Here is a 22,303-nt window from a genome sequence, read left to right on the forward strand (position 1 = left end):
CTCTCACTGAGGAGAGAAGTTAGCAAACCAATTGAGCTAAGTTTGCCTTGTTTGGATGGTATTAAAAAAAAAAAAAATTCAGCTAAAAAAATATTCATTACCTTTACTTCTAATTATTACTCTTATTTTTCTCTTCGCTCTCAAATCATTATTCTCATTTCTCTCCATATCTCTCTCCACTCATTACATTTATCTTCAATTATTATCATAATTTCTTTCTATGCTCATTACCCAAAAATCAAACTCAAAAATTTGCAAAACACCATTCAAACAAGACAGGTTTCTCAACCACCACACATTTGCATAGGTTTTATCATGACTAAAACATGTAATGGTGCAGGCCCACCAGAATACAAACTCCTGGCAATGGGATTGGAGGTTGAATTCTCCAACAACTAGTGGATATAAATGTTTGATGTGAATGCTCCAATTTTCTTCCTACTCTTAAGTCCCTAATTCAAGTTTACCATAAAATAAAAAAGGGGCCCACACACAATGCGATCGATCACACGGCAAAATATCCGCTTGAAGAGCATCTCCAATCCATCCAAAATAGAGGATGGATGTAACACATTGAGAGGAGATTTTGTAATTTATTCCATTTTTTCTTTACTTTTTGTACTTTTTGGGAGAATCTTTGAGGGACCCATCGTCTTTTTTAGAGTTTTGGAGGAATTTTGTACTCCAAATTTACTTTTGATCCTTCATTTTTAGAGGACCAAATTTACTTTTAGAGGACCAAACTCTAAAAAGGATGGTGGGTCCCTCAAAAATTCTCCCAAAAATTACAAAAAGTGAAGAAAAAAGAGAATAAATTATAAAATCTCTCCTTAATTTGTCACATCCATCCTCTATTTTAGAGAAATAGAGGTGGATTGGAGATGCTCGAAAAGCCAAAACGATTCCCCCCTCTCCTCTCGCGTGTTTCACCTTCCATTTTCCACCTCCACACTTTAAATTCGCGCACTATTGCTTTCGATATCGATCATCGCCTCATTCTCCACATTTTTATTTTGAGAGAGAGAGAGAGAGAGAGAGGGTGTTGATATGGCGGAGAGACCAGAGGAGGCGAGCAACAAGCAGGTGGTTCTGAGGGACTACGTGAGTGGTTTCCCCAAAGAGTCGGATTTCGAGGTGAGGACCAGTAAGGTTCGACTGAATGTGGCGGAAGGCTCGAAATCGGTTGTGGTGAAGAATCTCTACTTGTCTTGCGACCCCTACATGCGTAGCCGCATGAGGAACTTGACAGGCAGCTATGTTCCCCCGTACACTCCTGGTTCGGTCAGTCACTTTACTAATCATTCACACAAATGGTATTTATGTATACATCCATTGCATAAATTGATCGATTGCAAACCCTTATGTAATTGTCACTAAAATTATTACTGTGAGGATTTTTTAAAAATTTTGGGGATGGGGTTGCCCTGTTATGCCCCCATTAGTCCAATCACTATTTTTTGTGCTCGTCTGATGCAAGGGGTTGTGATGTAGGAGGAGAAAAACAAATATAAAATATTGGGTGTGTATGTGTGGTAGTCCAATCACTAATTTTTGTGCCCGTCTGATGCAAAGAGTTGTGATGTAGGAGGAGAAAACAAATATAAAATATTGGGTGTGTGTGTGTGGTAGTCAATTGTTGGGGCAAATGTAGTGGGTTTTTTAGAATTGTTTGGGAAAATAAGTGGGGGTGGTTAATTTTGGAGGAGACGATGACTGGCAGAGTGGGGGAGAGGAGTGGGAACCGGCCGATACGGGTGTGGATTTTGGATAGCACCGGTATAGCGGGGTGTAGCTGTATTGGAGATCCGAAATATTGCTAGTCGGCGCTACGTAGCGGCCGATTTTTAAAACAATGGGATAAAATGGTTGTATAAGATAGTGTGAGGATTTAGGGAAATTTATATAAATGGTCCTAATTGCATCAGAGTTTCATTTCCGTCCTTTAAGTATCAATTACAACTTTTTTGACCTTTAAGTTTGGTTTTTGTACCAAATTGGTAACTTCTGTCATCCAAACTGGATGGGAAAAATCAGATTGACGGCAGTTTGGACGTTGCAGTTCGTACCTAGTTGGCCCAATTGATGATGTCTGCTCTCAATCTGTTTTTTTTTTTTGTTTTTTGTCCAGTTTCACTGACAGACGTTATTAATTGGACCAATTTGGTACGAAAATGAAACTTAAAGGTTAAAAAAGTTGCAATTGATACTTGGAGGACGAAAATGAAACTCGAGTGAAACTAAGAGGAGTATTTCTTTAAATTTTTCGAGGATTTATGGAAATTTTGGGGTGGCTCTCCCCTTTAATTCAATCACTATTTTTGTGCCCATGGATTTGTTTCTTTTGATAAGTAACTATTTTATTGCTCACCATTTTTTATTACAAGTACTATTTTCTGTGGCCGCAGGGAATGGTAAAATGTAGAGGATTTGGGGGGAGAAAGCAATATGGGATGGTTCCATATTGGGTTTATATGAATCTTGTTTGTATGCAAATTTTTAATCATTAGTCTAGTTGATGATCTTGCATCTTTGTATGTTAATTTGTTTTTTTTTTTTTTTGACAAGATCTTTCTATGTTAATGAGGCAACATAATTTCCACAGCCTCTCTATAATTCACCTCGAGGATTTAGTCGATTACTTTGGGAAAAAGTTAAAACCATGGTTCTCAAGTCAACTCAATGGCCAGGACTGCCGAATAACTAGAATATTTAGGACTCTGTTGACTTGCGGAAAATTCTTGAATCTGCATTAGTTACTGATGCTGTTGATGTTGTGCAGCCTATAATTGGTTATGGAGTGGCTAGAGTGATTGATTCAGGATATCCAAATTTCAAGAAAGGTGACTTAGTTTGGGGTATGACTGGATGGGAAGAGTATAGTCTCATTACAGAACCAGAGACACTCTTTAAAATTGAACACACAGATGTGCCTCTTTCTTATTATACTGGAATCCTTGGTAAGTTCATTCCGTTTATTTCCTTCAAATTATTTGAGGTACAAACGACCAAAGTTAGATTATCTTCTTCTTTTTCTCATCCCAATAAGAAGGCCTTCAATTTATTCAACGTGGAATGGCCTCACCGCTTGAGGATGTAGCAGGATACGGAGCTGGAAAAAAAAAAAGTATTTTTTGCTGTTTTCATTTAGTTATTTGATAACTTAAAGTAGGCCAATGATATTAGTAAGTGAGATCTAACAAGGGGATAACTTGGGCTAGGCATTCCTTCTATGTGAAAGACAACGCGACTAACTACATTTTCCATTTGCGATTTAGTCTCTCTCTCTCTCTCTCTCTCTCTCTCTCTCTCTCGCTCTCTCTCTCTCTCTCTCTCTCTCAGCGCGCGCACATGTTTAATTAAATAATGCAGAAAACTGCACACAACTCTCCTTTTTACTTAATTCTTATTATTGACTAGCATTTCTAAAAATTAGACTAAATATCAAGGAGGTTCAACCAGGAAGTTTCTTTGGAAGAATATCTGGAAGGATGTTTATTTAGTTACTGGTGTGTAATTTCAGTTTTCAGTTTTAAAAACAAGAAAATTTGATGAAGTACCATCACTTGTTCAAAGGCCTGTGCACCACCTCATTCTGAAAATTTTGAATACAGTTGCAAGGGAACTCGTGATCGGTTTGTACTTATATTTTAGGATAAGCTGAATTCAATAGCTGACATGTTCATTGTTGTTCCTCTCTTACGATGGCATTGCAATCTCTCTTGGACAATTCAAAAAGTTCATTGATAGAGATTCCAAAAGTAAAGCATCTTGTTATATTTCATTCAGTTATTTCTCCCAGCAGAGTCACTTGTTGCTTGAAATAGTTAAGATGTCCTACACTGGTTTTCCTTATCCACTTCTTTAAACTTTCAGCTACATTGGATCCTCATTGCGTTGATCTTAAACTTTGTAGGTATGCCTGGTATGACAGCCTACGCTGGTTTTTATGAGGTAGGCTCTCCTAAGGAAGGAGAGCAAGTCTTCGTTTCAGCTGCATCTGGAGCTGTTGGTCAGCTTGTTGGCCAGTTTGCGAAGTTAAAGAACTGTTACGTTGTTGGAAGTGCTGGATCCAAAGAAAAGGTGATTGGCTTTCACATGTCCATTCTGCTATTTTTATAATTCAGTGCGTGTCTACATTTATTGCCTATGTAAATCTCTTATACCTTGGCATTGTTTGATAGGAGTTTACCAGTATTTGTGTTGCGAATTTCTAGTGTCCCAATCACTCTGTTGCTTCAAACATGTTCTCTTTATTTGTCAGCCATAAGTACTTGTTTCATTGCTGAGCAGTGTCTGTTCAGGGCATAATGCATTGCATCTCTCTCTCTCTCTCTCTCTCTCTCTCTCTCTCTCTCTCTCTCTCTCATGTTTGCAGACGTGAGTGAGTGTTAGTTGGTGCATAATTGATGTGTCAGATTATCAAATACTAAAGGTTCTCTCTTTGAATTGTATCATATCTGAAATTTGTACTAATATTAGATAATGGTCATTGACTCTTCTTCGTTTTCCATTTTACTACTGTTTCTTTCTTCAACCATTTTTCAACTAAAGGTTGACCTGCTGAAGAACAAGTTCGGATTTGATGAAGCTTTCAACTATAAAGAGGAACAAGACTTGGATATAGCTCTCAAAAGGTGAGTGTTTTGTGTACCAAAAAAAAAAAGATGAGTGTTTCATATTTCCTTTCGAGAAAGATGTTATAACAACTCTTGGGGCCACCTCACCCCATGTGTAAGCGTGTCAAAGGGTTGTGGGAGAGGCTGCATGGCAGGGATTAGTCTGAGGTCCGCGCAAGTTGGCCTACGACACCATGCATTACCAATGTATATGTGCGCGCGCGCGTGATAGCAATTGGAATTTTGGAACTTTAGTACATTGTTGGGTAGGACTACTGAATTGATCAACCTAATTCAGGGACAGTAATCAATACGGAGTCCTACAACGTATTTATGGTGCCCTAAACTCAGCCCGTAATTGGCTTTGTTGCATTTCTGCAGTAAACTTTCGGTACATTGCATGCCTTATTAGAGCAACTCTGAGCAATGGCTAAAGCCACATGCCGAATGCAGAAAATGGCCACCATCCACTTTTTAAACTTCTCCGATTCATGTCGAAATAGATAGCCAAACAATGGTCATGTTCCCATTTCATTTGGCGGCCTTTTAAAAATTGGCCCTAGTCTTCTCCCTTTATCTTTTCATAGGTCCCAAAAATGGCAATTTGTATTTGGTTCTTTAGGTCGGAAATTGAACAGAACTTGCATTGGAGCAAGGTTGCTATTGTCTTCCATTTTATTCATTGGGATATCTAACATTCTCTATGCCTCTATTAATTTGTTTGCCAGGTGCTTACCCGATGGTATCGATATCTACTTTGAGAATGTCGGAGGAAAGATGCTTGATGCGGTACTTCTGAACATGAGACTCCACGGTCGTATTCCCGTGTGCGGGATGATCTCACAGTACAACCTTGAAGAAACTGAAGGTGCACACAACCTATTCTGCCTCATCACAAAACGAATCCGAATGGAAGGATTCCTTGTTTTCGATTACTATCCCATGTACCCAAAGTATCTTGCCATGGTCCTGCCCCTTATCCGAGAAGGAAAAATTACGTATGTGGAAGACATAGCTGAAGGCCTAGAGAATGCACCGAAGGCTCTTATTGGGCTTTTCTCTGGTCACAACATTGGGAAACAGGTTGTGTTGGTTGCTCGCGAATGAGTGAAAGTCGCCTTGCATTTTCTGGATGTAAATCCCAAGCATACTTTTTTTTTTTCTTTTTGGGTGCTTCGGAAAACTATGGCTTGTAAACTTTTGACTTGAGCTGTGTTTTTTTTTATTTGCTAAGCAACTTGAGCTTTGTTAGTAAGATTTTCTTGCTGGGATGCGTTGGAGTGTATTTTGGCTTTGATGAATAAATTGTGTACTGAAAAGTATCTTATGTTTCATACAACACCAACTAAGCTCGGTGCTGGTGTGGTGTTAGTGATTATTAATGTGGAAGCTACACATTTGAAGGTGGAAGTCACACTAATGTATGGCGAAGAAGGTTCCTAAGCACCATGTGACGATGCTCCAGAAGCAATTAATAATTTTCCGATGCTGTCCCTCCAAGCGACAACACTGTGTTGCCAACTCTGGTCGGGGCCTACCTCGAACCTCTTTTAATTCATGTCTGTAAAATTTGTTCAAACAATTAGGTTTTATAAATTACTCTACACGAGGGTGGTCAATTATAACGTTAGTAGCATAGGAAAAAGGTATGGATACCGAACACCTCAGGATTAAGGAACGTTACTATTATTTAGTAATTGATTTTTGAGGTGATTCAAAAAAAAGTACTAAAATAAAAATAATAATTGAATTTGTTTTGCATACAAGTAAAAGAGTCTTGTATTGGGATTTCGATTCTACACTAGCTTTGTAAAAATAGAACTAGTTAAGGGGTTTTTTTTTTTTTATTAATCTGTGATTTGTGATAGCTGCAAGCATCACTGATATCGTCAGAAGGATAAGAAATTAAGAATAAACATTAATTGACATAGCTTAGCTATAATTAGCACTAAGTCAGCATCTCGTTTATCCTTGTTCTCCTTTAAGATCATGATTGCTGTGCGTTAAAGAATTTGTTTATTTCTTGTGATTTTAAGTACATTAAACGTGATTGTAATCGGGCTGCACATACATGTGCTCAGAAAGCCCTTTCTAATGGTTTGTCCAGTCTGTGGACGTCCATTTTGTTCCCACGGAATTCCCTTTTGTCTGATGTTTAGGTTTTCGCCTTCCAGATTAATAAAACCTCTCTCCCTTGACTAAAAAATCTATGTTTTCTCATGTTTTCGCGTATATTTCATCTGCTGTTTGGACTCTTTCAAGTGCATTGCTTCACAAAGATGTTGGGGCAAACAATGCTCTACTGTAATGTTAATGTCTTTGGGGAGGGATAACTTCGGATGACTTGAATGGGTCTGATATGCGTAGCATCCGGAATTCATTGGCGCGTTTGCGTTTGGTTTGGGCATCCATAGCGATGGTAATATTGCCGGAACTGTTGGTAAGCGGAACCGTACCTAACCAATTGGTGAGGTTTTTAACCAAAATTTAAACCGTGGTTTTGGTTTTTGATTTTGAAAAAACTGGCCGGTTCAGTTTTGGTTTTGGTTTCTGTTTCACTTAATAACCGAACCGAAACATATCATTATTACGCAAAATACCCTGTATACATACCTATAATGACGTAGAGTCGGATGATTCATGCATTACTGGCGAAATAATTGCCATTCATCTCACATTTGTTATAGTCCTTTAACACTAATTAAACTCTTTGCTTTTGGCTGAATTTGATACTCCTATGAAGATTTAGAACTGGAAACTGAAAATTCTCAGCCGGAGGAACCCACCTGAGAAATTTTTCAGTGCCGGGTGGGTATATCCCACGTGGTACCCGCTCAGCACATCCGAGCCGTTCAAGACACTTTTGAACGGCTCGCATTGAAACTCTCTCTCTCCTCTCATCCCAACACTTTCTCTCTCTTTTCTCTTTTCAAGTCTGAGCCGTACAAAAACGCAATGAACGGCTCGGATGCACCGAGCGAGCACCACGTGTTACCCACCTTTTTCCAAATTTTCCACCCTGCAGCCAACCAAAAAACACTATTCCTTTTGTGGAGTTACTCCCTAATTCAAAAGTTTACCACTCAATAATCACACGACTTTTCCAAGGTCTGGAAAAAAAAAATACTAGTACTCTGTTTTGGAAGCCAAAACCATTACCCCCTCTGCTCTTGCGTGTTTCACCCTCCCATCCCCATTTTCCACATGCATACTTACACACACACACTATTGCCTTCGACATCGATCATTGCCTCATTCTCCACATTTTGATTTAGAGAGAGAGAGAGAGAGAGAGAGAGAGAGGGTGTTGATATGGCGGAGAGAGTAGTAGAGGAGGTGAGCAACAAGCAGGTGATTCTGAGGGACTACGTGAGTGGTTTCCCCAAAGAGTCAGATTTCGAGTTCAAGACCAGTAAGATTCGACTGGAAGCAGCACAAGGTTCGAAATCGGTTGTGGTGAAGAATCTCTACTTGTCTTGCGACCCCTACATGCGTGCCTGCATGAGGAACCTGACAGGCACCTACGTTCCCTCATTCACTCCTGGTTCGGTCTGTCACTAACTAGAAGCTATATATATCTCTATAGGAATAAACTTTTTTTTTCCGTATTTTTGTTGTTCCTTTTCTGAATTTTTGTTAGATTCGTGTTAGCAATTTCGGATTAGTTGTTTGTTTCAAACAAGACTAGTCTAAAAAAAGTAAAAATTACGTCCAAAACAAAAAAACAAAAATCATGAAAGATGAAAAAAGTTTGAAATCACTTGTCTTTAGTGCCGTTCTATCTGAATAATTGACCCCATAAATTTTGATATTTTTATACTAGTTTTTATATATAGTACTCCAGTAGTTTTGACATTTTGAGTTTCGGTTGATATTTTCATACTAGCTAGTTTTTATCCCTCTCGTCGGGAAGAATAATTGATCCCAGAAGTTTTGACGGATTTCTCATGAATAGATTGCTAAAAGTATGCCGTCGGTTGAGATAAAATAATTTAGGTCAAAACTGAACATAAAATCACTTCATTTTGTCATGTCGGAAAAAAATCCCTTCATTTGAAATCCAGAACTATCCAAACAGAGCATTATGGTTGTTGAGATTTGTGTGGAAAGATATAGACTGATCTGATGACTTTGGAGATATGGGTTGTTGATTGTGGAGGTAATTAATACCCTGGAGGAGTACACTGTTGGTTGAAATTTCTGCATTATTAAACTTGATTGCGATCCCAATGCTCATTGCCCCTTTTTGTAGTTTTATTATTTGATAAGAAAGATCCAAAAATTTAATTGGTAACTGGATAGCAAGTCAAACGTCAGAACCAGTGTTCTAAAAGTCAGCTGCCTAGCTGCAAGGCGGTGATCCAACGCCTAGATTAGACAGCTGACTAGTCTGCGCCTACTTCCCGGTTAGGAACTAGTTGGCCGATTAGTCGGCGCCTAGGTACTAAGTGCCCCTTTCTACTCAACTAGCACCTATCGATTTTTAGAACATAGGTCAGAACATGGAGGAGCAGTCGAAAATTGGAGAAATTCTGAAACTGTCATAACAGTGTGATCAAAAGACTCCAGTTTCTACATTAGTACAACTTATGTTTAACAGTTTAGGGTATCATCACAATTATTTGATCTTCAACTTTGTTTTGAAATTTCTTACCAAGACGAATATCTAGTAGATGATCTTGCATCTTTCTATGTTAATGAGGCAACATAATTTCCACAGCCTCTCTATAATTCACCTCGAAGATTTAGTCGATTACTTTGGGAAAAAGTTAAAACCATGGTTCTCAAGTCAACTCAATGGCCAGGACTGCCGAATAACTAGATTATTTAGGACTTCTGTCGACTTGCGGAAAATTCTTAAATCTGCATGAGTTACTGATGCTGTTGATGTTGTGCAGCCTATAATTGGTTATGGAGTGGCTAGAGTGATTGATTCAGGACATCCAAATTTCAAGAAAGGTGACTTAGTTTGGGGTATGACTGGATGGGAAGAGTATAGTCTCATTACAGAACCAGAGACACTCTTTAAAATTGAAGACACAGATGTGCCTCTTTCTTATTATACTGGAATCCTTGGTAAGTTCATTCCGTTTATTTCCTTCAAATTACTTAGGTAGATTATCTCCTCCAACATACTTATGTACAATAGCAGGATAAGAAGATGAAAGAACTCTGTGTGTGTGTGTGTCTATATATATATATATATATATATATATATATATATATATATATGTATGTATATTTCATTTGGTTATTTGGTAACTTAAAGTAGGCCAATGATATTACTTAGGCATTCCTGCTATGTGACACATTATGCGCGTAAGTACCAAGCTCTAAAAGTCTAAAATGGAGAATGGATGTGACATATATATTAAGGGGAGATTTTGTAATTTATCCCATATTTTCTTAACTTTTTGTAATTTATGGAAAAATGTTGGAGGAACCCATCATCCTTTTTAGAGATTTGATCTCCAAAATAGAAGAGTAATCTCCATTTTCGGAGACCAAAAATTAAATTTGGAGACCAAATCTCTAAAAAGGAACAATAGGTCCCTCCAAATTTTTTCCATAATTAAAAAAAGTTAAGAAAATATGTGATAGATTACAAATTCTTCCCTAAATATGTTACCTTCATTCTCCATTTTGGAGTTTTAGAGCTTGGTAGGGAGATGCTTAGCATCTCCAAAACTCCAAAATGGAGAAAGGATGTGACAAAAATGGAGAACGGAAAGGCTCCAACCCATATCCATTTTGGGCCTGGAGACTCTCTCAAAAAATGGAGATGGATCTTCATTTATGTAAATTGCAAATAACTCAATATATACAGATTTAACGTATAAAAAAGGGTACAGTTCTAAAGGTATCAACGACACCTTTAAAATGAGATCCATCTTCGACATAATTCGATAAACTTATGAAAATATTAAAACTAAAGATTTGGAGGGAAACTTGTGTTTTTAAATTGTGCTCCAAACACACTTTTTAAATAAAATATTATTATTTGAGTCTCAAAAATAGAGAATTTGTGAGAGATGGGTTGAAGATGCTCTTACTACTACTCTACGTAATGAAATTTGTGCCCACCATTGATAACCGGTTGGATGCTTTAACAGAGCTTATCCCACATTGGATGCTTTAAAATCTAGTATATGGGCATGGACGGCCTTTCTACTTCATGCTCATTGTCATTCCTCTCTTACGGTGCATTGCATTCTCTCTTGGACAATTCATCGAGTTCATTGATAAAGATTCCAACAAGGAAAGCATCTTCTTATATTTCATTGCGTTACAATGTTTTTGCTCTATAACATGTCCTGCACTGGTTTTCCATATCCACTTCTTTCTAATTTTAGCACAGTGGAATTGGATCCTCATTGCGTTGAGTTTGTACTTTGTAGGTATGCCTGGTATGACAGCCTACGGTGGCTTTTATGAGGTAGGCTCTCCTAAGGAAGGAGAGTATGTATTCGTTTCAGCTGCATCTGGAGCTATTGGTCAGCTTGTCGGCCAGTTTGCAAAGTTAAAGAATTGTTATGTTGTTGGAAGTGCTGGATCCAAAGAAAAGGTGATTGCCTTTCACTTGTCCATTCTGCTATTTTTGCTAAATTATTGCTTATGTAAATGTCTTATACCTTGGCATTGTTTGATAGCAGTTTACTAGTATTTCTGTTGCGAATTTCAAGTTTCCTGATTACAATTTCGGTTGCTTCAAACATGTTCTCTTTTATTTCTCAACCAGAGGAACTTGTTTCATTGCTGAGTAGTGTCTGCTCAGGGCATGATGCATTGCATCTCTCTCTCTCTCTCTCTCTCTCTCTCTCTGCATAATCGATATTTCAGATTATCTCAAATACTAAAGATTCTCTTTATGAAATGTATCACATCTAAAATTTATACTAATATTAGATAATGGTCATTGACTCTTCTTGATTTTCCGTTTTACTATTGTTTCTTTCTTCAACCATTTTTCAACTGAAGGTTGATCTGCTGAAGAACAAATTCGGATTCGATGAAGCTTTCAACTATAAAGAAGAACAAGACTTGGATAAAGCTCTCAAAAGGTGAGTGTTTCTTATTTCCTTTGGAGAAAAATGTGATAGCAACTGTTGAGGCCACCGTACCCCATGCATAAGCATGTTGCATGTGAAAGGTTGTACAAGAGGCTACCGGAATTATACGAAGTGCGCACAAGCTTGACCGAGACACCATGCATTACCAAAAAAGGAAAAAAAGCCGTGACAGTAATTGGAGGTTTAGAACTTGAGTACATTGTTGGGTTGAAGGACTGCTGGTTTCATCAACCTAATTCAAGGACAGTAATCGATTAGGTGTCCTTACAACGTGTTTATGGAGCCCTAAACTCAGCCCTTAGTTGGCTTTGTTGTATTTCTGACTCATTAGAGCGACTCCGAGCAATGGCTAAACCCACATGCCGAGTGCGGGAAATTGCCATCGTCCAGTTTTTAAACGGCTCCAATGCATGTCTAAATAAATGTCCACACAATGGCCATGTTTGCCATTTCATTGGCAGCCTTCTAAAATTTGACTGTAGTCTTCTCTCTTTATCTTTTAATAGGACTCCAAAAAAGTGCAACTTGTATTTGCTTCTTTAAGACGAAAATTGAAGATATAACATTTTTTGCATTCGGAGCAAGGTTGCTACATTCTTCCATTTTATTAACTGGAATATCTAACATTCTCTATGCCTCTGTTTAATTTGTTTGCCAGGTGCTTACCTGAAGGAATCGATATCTACTTTGAGAATGTTGGAGGAAAGATGCTTGATGCGGTACTTCTGAACATGAGACTCCACGGTCGCATTCCAGGGTGCGGGATGATCTCACAGTACAACCTTGAAGAGACTGAAGGTGTACACAATATGTTCTACCTCATCACAAAACGAGTTCGAATGGAAGGATTCATGGTTTTCGATTACTATCCCATGTACCCAAAGTATCTTGACATGGTCCTGCCCCTCATCCGAGAAAGAAAAATTACGTACGTGGAAGACATAGCAGAAGGCCTAGAGAATGCACCAAAGGCTCTTATTGGGCTTTTCTCTGGTCACAATATTGGGAAACAGGTGGTGTTGGTTGCTCGTGAGTGAGTGAAAGTCACCTCGCATTTTCTGGATGTAAATTTCTTAGATACCTTTTTTTGTTTTTGGTGCTTCGGAAAACTATGGCCGGTGTACTTTTGACTTGAGCAGTGCTAAGAAGAGTTTCTTGCTGGGATGCGTTGAAGTGTATTTTGGCTTTGATGAATAAATTGTGAACTGAAAAGTATCTTATGTTTCTTACAACTTCTAATTTCCAAAGTATCATATACTTCTTCCAGTAACGTTAACTTATGTCCGTAGGTGGTTGAAACCGTAGGGTTTTTGCTACGGTGATTGTAGACCATCTTGTTTTTATTGTTGTAATTTGCATCGTTCATTTTTTAGGGTTGTTCATTTACTGGCAAAAGTAAAACCAAAACCGAATCATATACCAGCCATTGTAACTCCGACTCTGAAGATGCTACGAACTTAAGCTGAAACACTACCGTCAAAGTTTCTTATGAACATGAAAAATACTATTGTCAAACATGTATGGATCTAAACACATTTTCTTCGTACTTCTCCAATGCTGCTTCTTATTTTCTCTGAATCTCATTTTCAACAACCATGTCGACATTATTCTAGAATACTATAATATTAGCGGAGTGGGTCTTCGTTAAACTCTCTCTCTCTCTCTCTCTCTCTGAGATGGTGGTTGCTATGCTAAGCAATGCAGGATTAAGTAAAGGTTTGTGGGGCGAAGCCATACTTACCGTTGCTTATATCCTAAATGAGTACCTCTCAAAAAGTCTAACATTATTCCATATGAGCTCTGGTCTAAAAAGAAACCAAACCTGAGTTATTTTAAGACTTGGGGATGTAGGGCGATTGTGAGATTGCCTGGATCTAAAAGGAAGAAATTAGGTCCAAATGGAATCGAGTGTGTATTCCTTGGATATTCTTTGCACAGTAAAGCATATAGGTTTCTAGTGGCTGAGTCTAATGATGTTGTGTCCATTAACACTATCATTGAATCTCGAGATGCAGTGTTTTATAAAAACAGATTGGACAGAATTCCAAGGTTAAAATCTAGTAAGGATTTGGAATCTAATAAAGATTCGGAAGAGTTTCCTTTGATGTCCGAAGAGGACAATGAGCCTTTAGAGGTTCCAGTTGAAGGAAATGAACCTGAGGAACAAGTTGAATTGAGAAGGAGCAAACGAGTTCGGATAGAGAAAACGTTTGGTCCTGATTTCATAGTTTTTCTAGTTGAAGGCACTAGAGAGACTTTATGTGCTCACAAAGTGTTTTCACTTCACATTGAAAATGATCCTTTGACGTTTGAGGAAGTAATGAAATCGCAAGACGTGGCTTTCTGGAAAGAGGCTATCCAAGATGAGATGGACTCTATTATGGGTAATAATACATGGGTTTTGACAGATTTACCACCTGATTCTAAACCAATTGCTTGTAAATAGATTTTCAAGAAGAAAATGAAAATTGATGAAACTATTGATAAGTTCAAGGCCAGAATTGTAGCCAAAGGTTTTACCCTGAAAGAGGGTATTAATTACTTTGATACATATGCCCTGGTTGCCCGAATCTCAACAATTAGAGTTTTAATTGCTCTTGCTTCCATATACAAGTTTGAGATACACCAAATGGATGTCAAGACTATATGAAGCAACCAGAGGGGTTCGTTGTGCAAGGTTATGAGCACAAAGTTTGCAAGCTTGTAAAGTCTCTTTATGGACTTAAGCAAGCGCCTAAGCAATGGCACGAGAAGTTTGACAAAGTGATTATGTCAAATGGTTTTACAATACACCAATCTGATGAATGCATGTATAGTAAGTTTAATGGTAAACAAGGAGTTATTATCTGTTTGTACGTAAACGATATGCTCATTTTTGGTACAGACCGAGAGAGCATTCAGAGTATAAAAGATTTTCTTTCAACTAACTTTAGTATGAAAAATATGGGTATTGCTAATGTAATATTGGGTATAAGAATTAAAAGAAGTGGTGGTCATTTAATTCTATCCCAGGAACATTACATTGAGAAGATTTTAAAGAAGTTTAATCACTTTGAAAACAAACCGGTGTCTACTCCGTATGACTCTCAATCGCCGTTAGATCATAATGAGGGGAGAGCGGTGTCACAACTAGAGTATTCTAGAGTGATTGGCAGTTTGATGTATGCCATGATAAGCACAAGACCGGACATTGCATATGCGGTAGGGAGGCTTAACTTAGTAGGTATACTAATAATCCTGGGAATGTGCATTGGCACGTAGTACATAGAGTACTGCGATACCTCAAAGGTACTATAGATTATGGAATTATCTATAGTGGGTATTCTTCGGTTTTAGAAGGATACACTAACACTAGTTGGATTACTGAGCAGAATAATCACTCTTCAACGAGTGGTTGGGTTTTTACACTTTGTGGAGGAACAATCTCATGGGGATCTAGGAAGCAAACACTGATAACAGACTCGACCATGGCAGCCGAGTTTGTAGCATTAGCTTCTGATAGTAAGGAGGCAGAATGGCTAAGAAATCTATTGCTTGAAATTCCAGTGTGACCTAAGCCTATGCCACCTGTATCGCTACATTGTGATAGTCAAGCTACGTTGTCGCGAGCGTATAGCCAAGTCTATAATGGAAAATCCAGGCATATAGGACTTAGTCATAGCTATATGAGACAATTGATTGTTGATGGGGTGATAACCATTGATTATGTCAAGTCAAGTCAAAACTTGGCGGATCCTTTTACGAAAGGCCTTGCAAGGGCTTTGGTGTTGAAAACATCAAGGGGAATGAGACTTTTGCCCAACTAGTTTAATCACTCCTGGTGGAAACTCAACTGAACCGGTTGATACTCTCAATCTCTTGAGTTCAATGAGAAATTACACCACATGTCGTGATTGGAAACACTTTAAAGTTATTTTACACATTTCAAAGTAAAGTGTTTTGCATCTATAATGTGAATACAAATGAGGTTGAACTACGTAGTTCTTAATAGATTGTTTTGTGCTAATGTTATAGGAGCACATATAGCGATCTACCTATGTGAATAAGGAGGTGGTGCCGCTTCCTATAGGTCAAAGGGGCTAGACCTTAGAGCGTTCATGAATTCAAGATAAAAGACCCAAGGCCAGTTCACGGGTCAACCGATTGGAATATCTGCATTATTTGGAGGATTATGTGTGAGACACGTCCGATTGATTGACAGAAGACAACTAGTTCAAAGACATGTCTACTATACTGCCCTGACTAGCTTTGATATGTTTTCACCAAGTGAATAATTGAAGTCGCAAGACACTATTTACGTATGCATAAACCTTGTAATAAGAATTAAGAATATTTCATCTGTATTTCAAAAATGGTAGGGGATTGTTAGAGATTTTCAAAATAAAAGAGTCGTTGTTTTGGTTTTGTAAAATTTCTTTGTTTCCTTAGAATGCTTGTTTTTTCTCTTTGTGAGTTTTGTCTCACATTGGTTAGTTGAGAGATGTTGGAATGGTATATATTAGGGAACATTCCTAATATGAGTAAATAATGATCTAGTGTGGTGCAACGTGGATGTCGCGTGTCACATACGTGGCAGGAGAGTCACATGGGGCGGTTCCGATCGGGTGTGACTTGTGCGTACGGGTGCGTTGGTTCGTGGAGTTGCGATCGCAGCCGTCGGCCGCGAATGGGCTCGATCCAACGGATTAGATCAAATCCGATTGGGTGTGAGTGAAACAACACACCAGTTCGGTGTAACTGGGTGTGACTGATTGATCTAGACCGTAGGATCTGATCCAACGGTTAGACTAGATCGGGTGCATACCCATTCTCAATGGGTGCGTAGTAGCCTATAAATAGACCACTACTTAGCAGAATCCAGTGCTCATATACATATATTCCGAATTTCTCCCATTCTCAATGACTAATCGATCTAGATCGTGTATGTATTTATTAGTACTCATTCATGAGGTTCCACTATACCCTCACACTTAATCGTAGCGCCGCCCCTGTCTGCCTCATTAAGAAAGCCATTGAACAATTCTAACTAACAAAAGTTGATCGAGCTAGCCTAATAATATACATATAGTAATAAATATCTTCCATGTTAGAATTATTATTATTATTATTATAACTTCCATCTGCATGTATTAATTGAGTTTAATAGTAATGAAATTCTCAGCCGCCGGAGGAACCCTGCAGTGCAGCCAACCAAAATATTGTTCCTTTATGTGGAGTCATTACCCCTAATTCAAAAGTTTACCATTTAATAATCACACGATCGACTTTTCCAAGTTCTGGAAAAAATAAATAAATAAATCTGTTTTGGAAGCCAAAACCATTTCCTCCTCTCCTCTTGCGTGTTTCACCCTCCAATCCCCATTTTCCACATCCCCGCTATTGCCTTCGATACCGTTCATCGCCTCATTCTCCACATTTTTATTTTATTTTAATTTTTTTTGAGAGAGAGGGTGTTGATATGGCGGAGAGAGTATACGTAGTAGAGGAGGTGAGCAACAAGCAGGTGATTCTGAGGGAGTACATGATTGGTTTCCCCAAAGAATCAGATTTCGAGTTGAGAACCAGTAAGATTCGACTGAGTGTAGCACAAGGTTCGAAATCGGTTGTGGTGAAGAATCTCTACTTGTCTTGCGACCCCTTCCTGCGTGGCGGCAGCTCCATTCCCTCATTCACTACTTGTTCGGTCAGTCACTTTTAACAACGCATGCATCTATAGCTATATCTCTAAAAGGCCTACACTTTTGTTTCGGTATTTTTGTTGTTCCTTTCTAAAGTTTTGTTAGATTCACATCAGTAATTTCGGATTAATTGTTTGCTTCGACAAGACTAATCTAAAAAGGTGCAAAATTACGTCCAAAAGCAAAAACAAAAATCATGAAAGATGAAAAGGTTTGAAATCACTTTTGTCTTTAGTGCTGTTCTATCTAAATAATTGACCCCATAAATTTTGATATTTTTATACTAGTTTTGACATTTTGAGTTTCGGTTGATATTTTCATATAAGTTTTTATCCCTTTCGTCTGGAAGAATAATTGATCCCAGACATTTTGACGGAAAACTAATGAAAAGATTACTAAAAGTATGCCGTTGTTTTGAAATAACATAATTTAAGTCAAAACTGAACATAAAATCTCTTCATTTCGGAAAAAAGCCCTTCATTTGAAATCCAGAACTATCCAAACATAGCATTATGGTTGTTGAGATTTGTGAGGAAAGATCTAGGCTGGTCTGATGACTTTGGAGATGTGGGTTGTTGAGGTAATAGCCTGTAGGAGTAGACTGTTGGTCGAAATTTCTGCACTAGTAAAATTGATTACGATCCCAATGTTATTGCCCCTTTTTGTAGTTTTTTTATTTGATGGGAAAGATCCAAATTTTTAATTGGTAAGTGGATAGCAAGTCAAACGTCAGAACTAGTATTCTAAATTAAAAGTCGGCTGCTTAGCCGCGCTAGGCAGTGATCCAATGCTTAGATTGGGGAGTTGACTAATCTGCGCCTAGTCCCCGACTAGGCACTATTCGGCTGATTAGTTGGCACCTAGGCTCTATTCAGCCGATTAGGTGCTAGGCGCCCCTTTCTACTCAATTAGCGCCTAGCGATTTTTAGAACATAGGTCAGAACATGGAAGAGCAGTCAAAAAGTGGAGAAATTCTGAAACTATCATAACAATGTGATCAAAAGACTCCAGTTTCTGCATTAGTACGACTATGTTTAACAGTTTGGGGTATCATCAAAATTATTTGATCTTCAACTTTGTTTTGAAACTTCTTACCAAGATGAATATCTAGTTGATGATCTTGCATCTTTCTATGTTAATGAGGCAACATAATTTCCACAGCCTCTCTATAATTCACCTCAAGTATTTAGTCGATTAGTTTGGGAAAAAAGTTAAAACCATGGTTCTCGAGTCAACTCAATGGCCAGGATTGCAGAATAACAAGAATATTTAAGGACTTCTGTTAACTTGCGGAAAATTCTTATATCTGCATCAGTTAGTTACTGATCATGTTGATGTTGTGCAACCTATAATTGGTTATGGAGTGGCTAGAGTGATTGATTCTAGACATCCAAATTTCAAGAGAGGTGACTTAGTTTGGGGAATGACTGGATGGGAAGAGTATAGTCTCATTACAGAACCAGAGACATTCTTTAAAATTGAACACACAAATGTGCCACTTTCTTATTATACTGGAATCCTTGGTAAGTTCATTCCATTTTCTTGCCACCAGCTAGCTAAGAGAGGAACTAAGGGTACGGTGGACACACCCATTTGATATTCCACCAAATCAAAATTTCCAACCATACAGCCCAAGAGAAATGGCAGTGCAGAAACAAGTGTTGATGTGTTTCAAGATGCAATGAATAGAGAGGACATAAGGCTAATTGAATCTCACTTATCATGTTTCTACTCAAGAGTACTGACCTGGTAGCCGCTTTCTCCTTAACGGCCATCCACGCAAAAACTTCCACTTTTGGAGGGCTCAAGTTCTTGCATAAGAATCCCAAAAGAGCATCGCTAGAATGAAAAGATTGATCCCACTGCCCATATGCTGATTTGACTGAGAACTTCCCGTCTGCCGACCATCTCCAGAGTAACGCATGCATCAGGCTTGGTCAGGATAAAAGTCACTCCTTGAATTCTCTGAATCAGATTGTCCAATTCTTGCTTCGCTCGCCCAAACACCCTTCTCCTGAACAGCAACTCCCAAGAACCGCCATTTGCAACTCCCCTCATGTTACTAATCATTTCCTCCTTTTGAGTTGATAAGGAGAACAATCTCGGACAGTCCTCTTTCAAGGCAGTCTCTCCCAGCCAAATATGTTCCCAAAATAGAGTTGCGTTGCCTGAGTTTACCTGGACTTTAAATCCCTCTCGAATAGAGTAGCCCAGATGTGAAGAAGGGTTCTCCAATGAACATATACCCACCCAAATTTTTGAAGTTGAACCTGATCCATGGACATAGGGGAGCCAACAGTTTGCATCTAACCCATATTTTCCTCTGATCACTTTCACCCAAAGAGATTCTTTATCAATGCCGAATCTCCACCACCACTTGGCCAAGAGTGCAAGGTTCTGCTGCAGCAACCTCTTCACTCCCAAACCTCCGTCAGCTTTCTTCCTTGCAATTTCGTCCCATTTTACCAAGTGCAAGGTTCTGCTGCTGTTGGTCAGCTTGTTGGCCAGTTTGCAAAGTTAAAGAATTGTTATGTTGTTGGAAGTGCTGGATCCAAAGAAAAGGTAATTGCCTTTTACTTGTCCATTCTGCTATTTTTGCAAATTACCATTCAGTGCCTGTCTATATTTATTGCGTATGTTAATGTCTTATACCTTGGCATTGTTTGATAGCAGTTTACTAGTATTTGTGTTGCGAATTTCAAGTTTCCTGATCCTGACTTCTGTCGCTTCAAACATGTTCTCTTTTATTTGTCAGCCAGAAGAACTTGTTTCATTGTTGAGGTAGTGTCTGCTCAAGGCATGATGCATTGTCTCTCTCTCTCTCTCTCTCAGATTGTCAAACACTAAAGATTCTCTTTATGAGGTAGTGTCTTCTTTTTCCGTTTTACGTACTATTGTTTCTTTCTTCACCCATTTTTCAACTGAAGGTTGATCTGCTGAAGAACAAATTCGGATTCGGTGAAGCTTTCAACTCTAAAGAGGAACAAAGACTTGGATAAAGCTCTCAAAAGGTGAAGGTTTCATATTTACTTTGGAGAAAGATGTGATAGCAACTGTTGGGGCCACCTCACCCCATGCGTAAGCATTTGAAAGGTTGTACAAGAGGCTGGCAGGATTAGTCCAAAGTGTACACAAGCTGGCCCGAGACACCATGCATTACAAAAAAAAAAAAAAAAAAAGACGTAATAGTAATTGGAGTTTTAGAACTTGAGTAAATTGTTGGGTAGAAGGACTACTGATTTGATCAACCTAATTCAAGGACACTAATCGATCATGAGTCCTTACAACTTGTTTATGGAGCCCTAAACATAGCCCTTAGTTGGCTTTTTTGTTGTATTTCTGCAGTAAACTTTCGGTACATTACAATATTACATGCCTCATTAGAGAAATTCCGAGCAATGGCTAAACCCACATGCCGAATGCGGGAAATTGCCATCGTCCAGCTTTTAAACGTTTCCAATGCATCTCTAAATAGATTTCCAAACAATGGCCATGTTTGCCATTTCATTGGCGGCCTTTTAAAATTTGACCGTAGTCTTGTCGCTTTATCTTTTAATAGGACCCCAAAAAATGCAATTTGTATTTGATTCTTGAGGACTGAAATTGAAGAAATAGCATTTTTTTTGCATCGGAGCAAGGTTGCTACTGTTAGGATCTAGGGTCACTCGACAACACAACGATATGAGAAAAAACTCTCTTAATATTGTTTACACAATAATACAAGATGAAAAACCTCTCCGGGAGAGCCACAACCGGCTCTCCACCGCTCCGGTGAGCCACACCGGCTCACCCACTCGACCACACCCTCTCCCTCACATTGTTTCAGTCACACCCTTCTCTGCTCTCATATACATCAATATATAAGCAAGAAGAAAACCCTAATATGCGTAAGAAAATAAGGTAGAGAGTAATCATATGCTTCGCACGCACCACTCCACTTGGGTGGAATCCCAACAGCTACGTTATTCCATTTTATTTACTTGAATGTCTAACATTAATCTCTCTGCCTCTGTTTAATTGTTTGCCAGGTGCTTTCCCAATGGTATCGATATCTACTTTGAGAATGTTGGAGGAAAGATGCTTGATGCGGTACTTCTGAACATGAGACTCCATGGTCGCATTTCCGAGTGTGGGATGATCTCGCAGTACAACCTTGAAGAGACTGAAGGTGTACACAACTTGTTCTGCCTCATCACAAAACGAGTCCGAATGGAAGGATTCCTGGTTTTCGATTACTATCCCATGTACCCAAAGTATCTTGATATGGTCCTGCCCCTCATCCGAGAAGGAAAAATTACGTACGTTGAAGACATAGCAGAAGGCCTAGAGAATGCACCGAAGGCTCTTATTGGGCTTTTCTCTGGTCGCAACATTGGGAAACAGGTGGTGTTGGTTGCTCGTGAATGAGTGTAAGTCGATCGCCTTGCGTTTTCTGCGTGTAAATGCCTAGCATTCTTTTTTTCGGTTCTTTGGAAAACTATGGCTAGTATGCTTTTGACTTGAGCTGTGTTAGGAAGAGTTTCTAGTTGGGATGCGTGGAGTGTATTTTGGCTTTGATGAATAAATTGTGAATTGAAAAGTATCTTCTGTTTCTTACAACTTCTAATTTTTCAAACTATCTTACGCTTATGTCCTCAGGTGGTGGAAACCGCAGGGTTGTTGCTACTGTCATTGTAGCCCATTATGCATTTATTGTTGTAATTTGAACCGTTCATTTTTTAGGGGTTTTTGCAACGGTGCGGTTCGGTTCGGTTCAATTACTGGCAAAACTGAAACCAAAACCAGATCATGCTTATCAGTTCGGTTCGGTTTTTTACCAAAACCGCTCATCATTTTACATCCAATAACAAAATATAAAAAAAAAATATGGCAAAAACCGTAGGTTTAAAGACACTAAGCAAATAACAAGAACCATAAGAATTTCATGCAAGAAGTGGAA

General features: G+C 38.6%; 3 protein-coding genes and 1 pseudogene across 5 annotated transcripts in view; all 4 read left to right on the forward strand.

The window, feature by feature from the left end:
- The first annotated feature begins 883 nt into the window (after positions 1–883).
- Positions 884–5,938, forward strand: LOC131301830 (2-alkenal reductase (NADP(+)-dependent)-like). The gene is made up of 5 exons (XM_058328295.1): positions 884–1,281; positions 2,780–2,957; positions 3,914–4,080; positions 4,552–4,634; positions 5,345–5,938. The coding sequence occupies exons 1-5, from the start codon at positions 1,048–1,050 to the stop codon at positions 5,721–5,723; spliced, it is 1,041 nt and encodes a 346-aa protein (XP_058184278.1). The 5' UTR covers positions 884–1,047; the 3' UTR covers positions 5,724–5,938.
- A 1,906-nt stretch (positions 5,939–7,844) lies between these two features.
- LOC131301828 (2-alkenal reductase (NADP(+)-dependent)-like) lies at positions 7,845–12,933 on the forward strand. Its single transcript, XM_058328289.1, has 5 exons — positions 7,845–8,165; positions 9,515–9,692; positions 11,015–11,181; positions 11,595–11,677; positions 12,345–12,933. The coding sequence occupies exons 1-5, from the start codon at positions 7,929–7,931 to the stop codon at positions 12,721–12,723; spliced, it is 1,044 nt and encodes a 347-aa protein (XP_058184272.1). The 5' UTR covers positions 7,845–7,928; the 3' UTR covers positions 12,724–12,933.
- LOC131301827 (2-alkenal reductase (NADP(+)-dependent)-like) overlaps positions 7,859–22,303 on the forward strand; it is an 86,949-nt gene continuing 72,504 nt past the window's right edge. For 2 of the 3 annotated variants that reach the window (XM_058328286.1, XM_058328288.1), the window contains exon 1: positions 17,130–17,277. In XM_058328286.1, the coding sequence (XP_058184269.1) occupies positions 17,145–17,277 (133 nt within the window). In that variant the 5' untranslated portion in view covers positions 17,130–17,144. Of the gene's footprint in view, positions 7,886–17,129; positions 17,278–22,303 lie in introns of those variants that run through there. The other variant, XM_058328287.1, reaches the window with a different exon arrangement.
- LOC131301836 (2-alkenal reductase (NADP(+)-dependent)-like) lies at positions 19,675–21,979 on the forward strand (annotated as a pseudogene).

The sequence above is a fragment of the Rhododendron vialii genome, chromosome 9a (assembly GCF_030253575.1).
Source record: "Rhododendron vialii isolate Sample 1 chromosome 9a, ASM3025357v1".
NCBI lineage: Eukaryota > Viridiplantae > Streptophyta > Magnoliopsida > Ericales > Ericaceae > Rhododendron > Rhododendron vialii.

Excerpts from the sequence above, each read along its gene's own strand:
- LOC131301830 (XM_058328295.1), top strand. The coding sequence starts at position 1,048 with ATGGCGGAGAGACCAGAGGAGGCGAGCAACAAGCAGGTGGTTCTGAGG. Across the intron at positions 1,282-2,779 it reads CCCCGTACACTCCTGGTTCG|CCTATAATTGGTTATGGAGT; the intron begins GTCAGTCACTTT and ends GATGTTGTGCAG. Across the intron at positions 4,635-5,344 it reads TTGGATATAGCTCTCAAAAG|GTGCTTACCCGATGGTATCG; the intron begins GTGAGTGTTTTG and ends TTTGTTTGCCAG.
- LOC131301828 (XM_058328289.1), top strand. The coding sequence starts at position 7,929 with ATGGCGGAGAGAGTAGTAGAGGAGGTGAGCAACAAGCAGGTGATTCTG. Across the intron at positions 8,166-9,514 it reads CCTCATTCACTCCTGGTTCG|CCTATAATTGGTTATGGAGT; the intron begins GTCTGTCACTAA and ends GATGTTGTGCAG. Across the intron at positions 11,678-12,344 it reads TTGGATAAAGCTCTCAAAAG|GTGCTTACCTGAAGGAATCG; the intron begins GTGAGTGTTTCT and ends TTTGTTTGCCAG.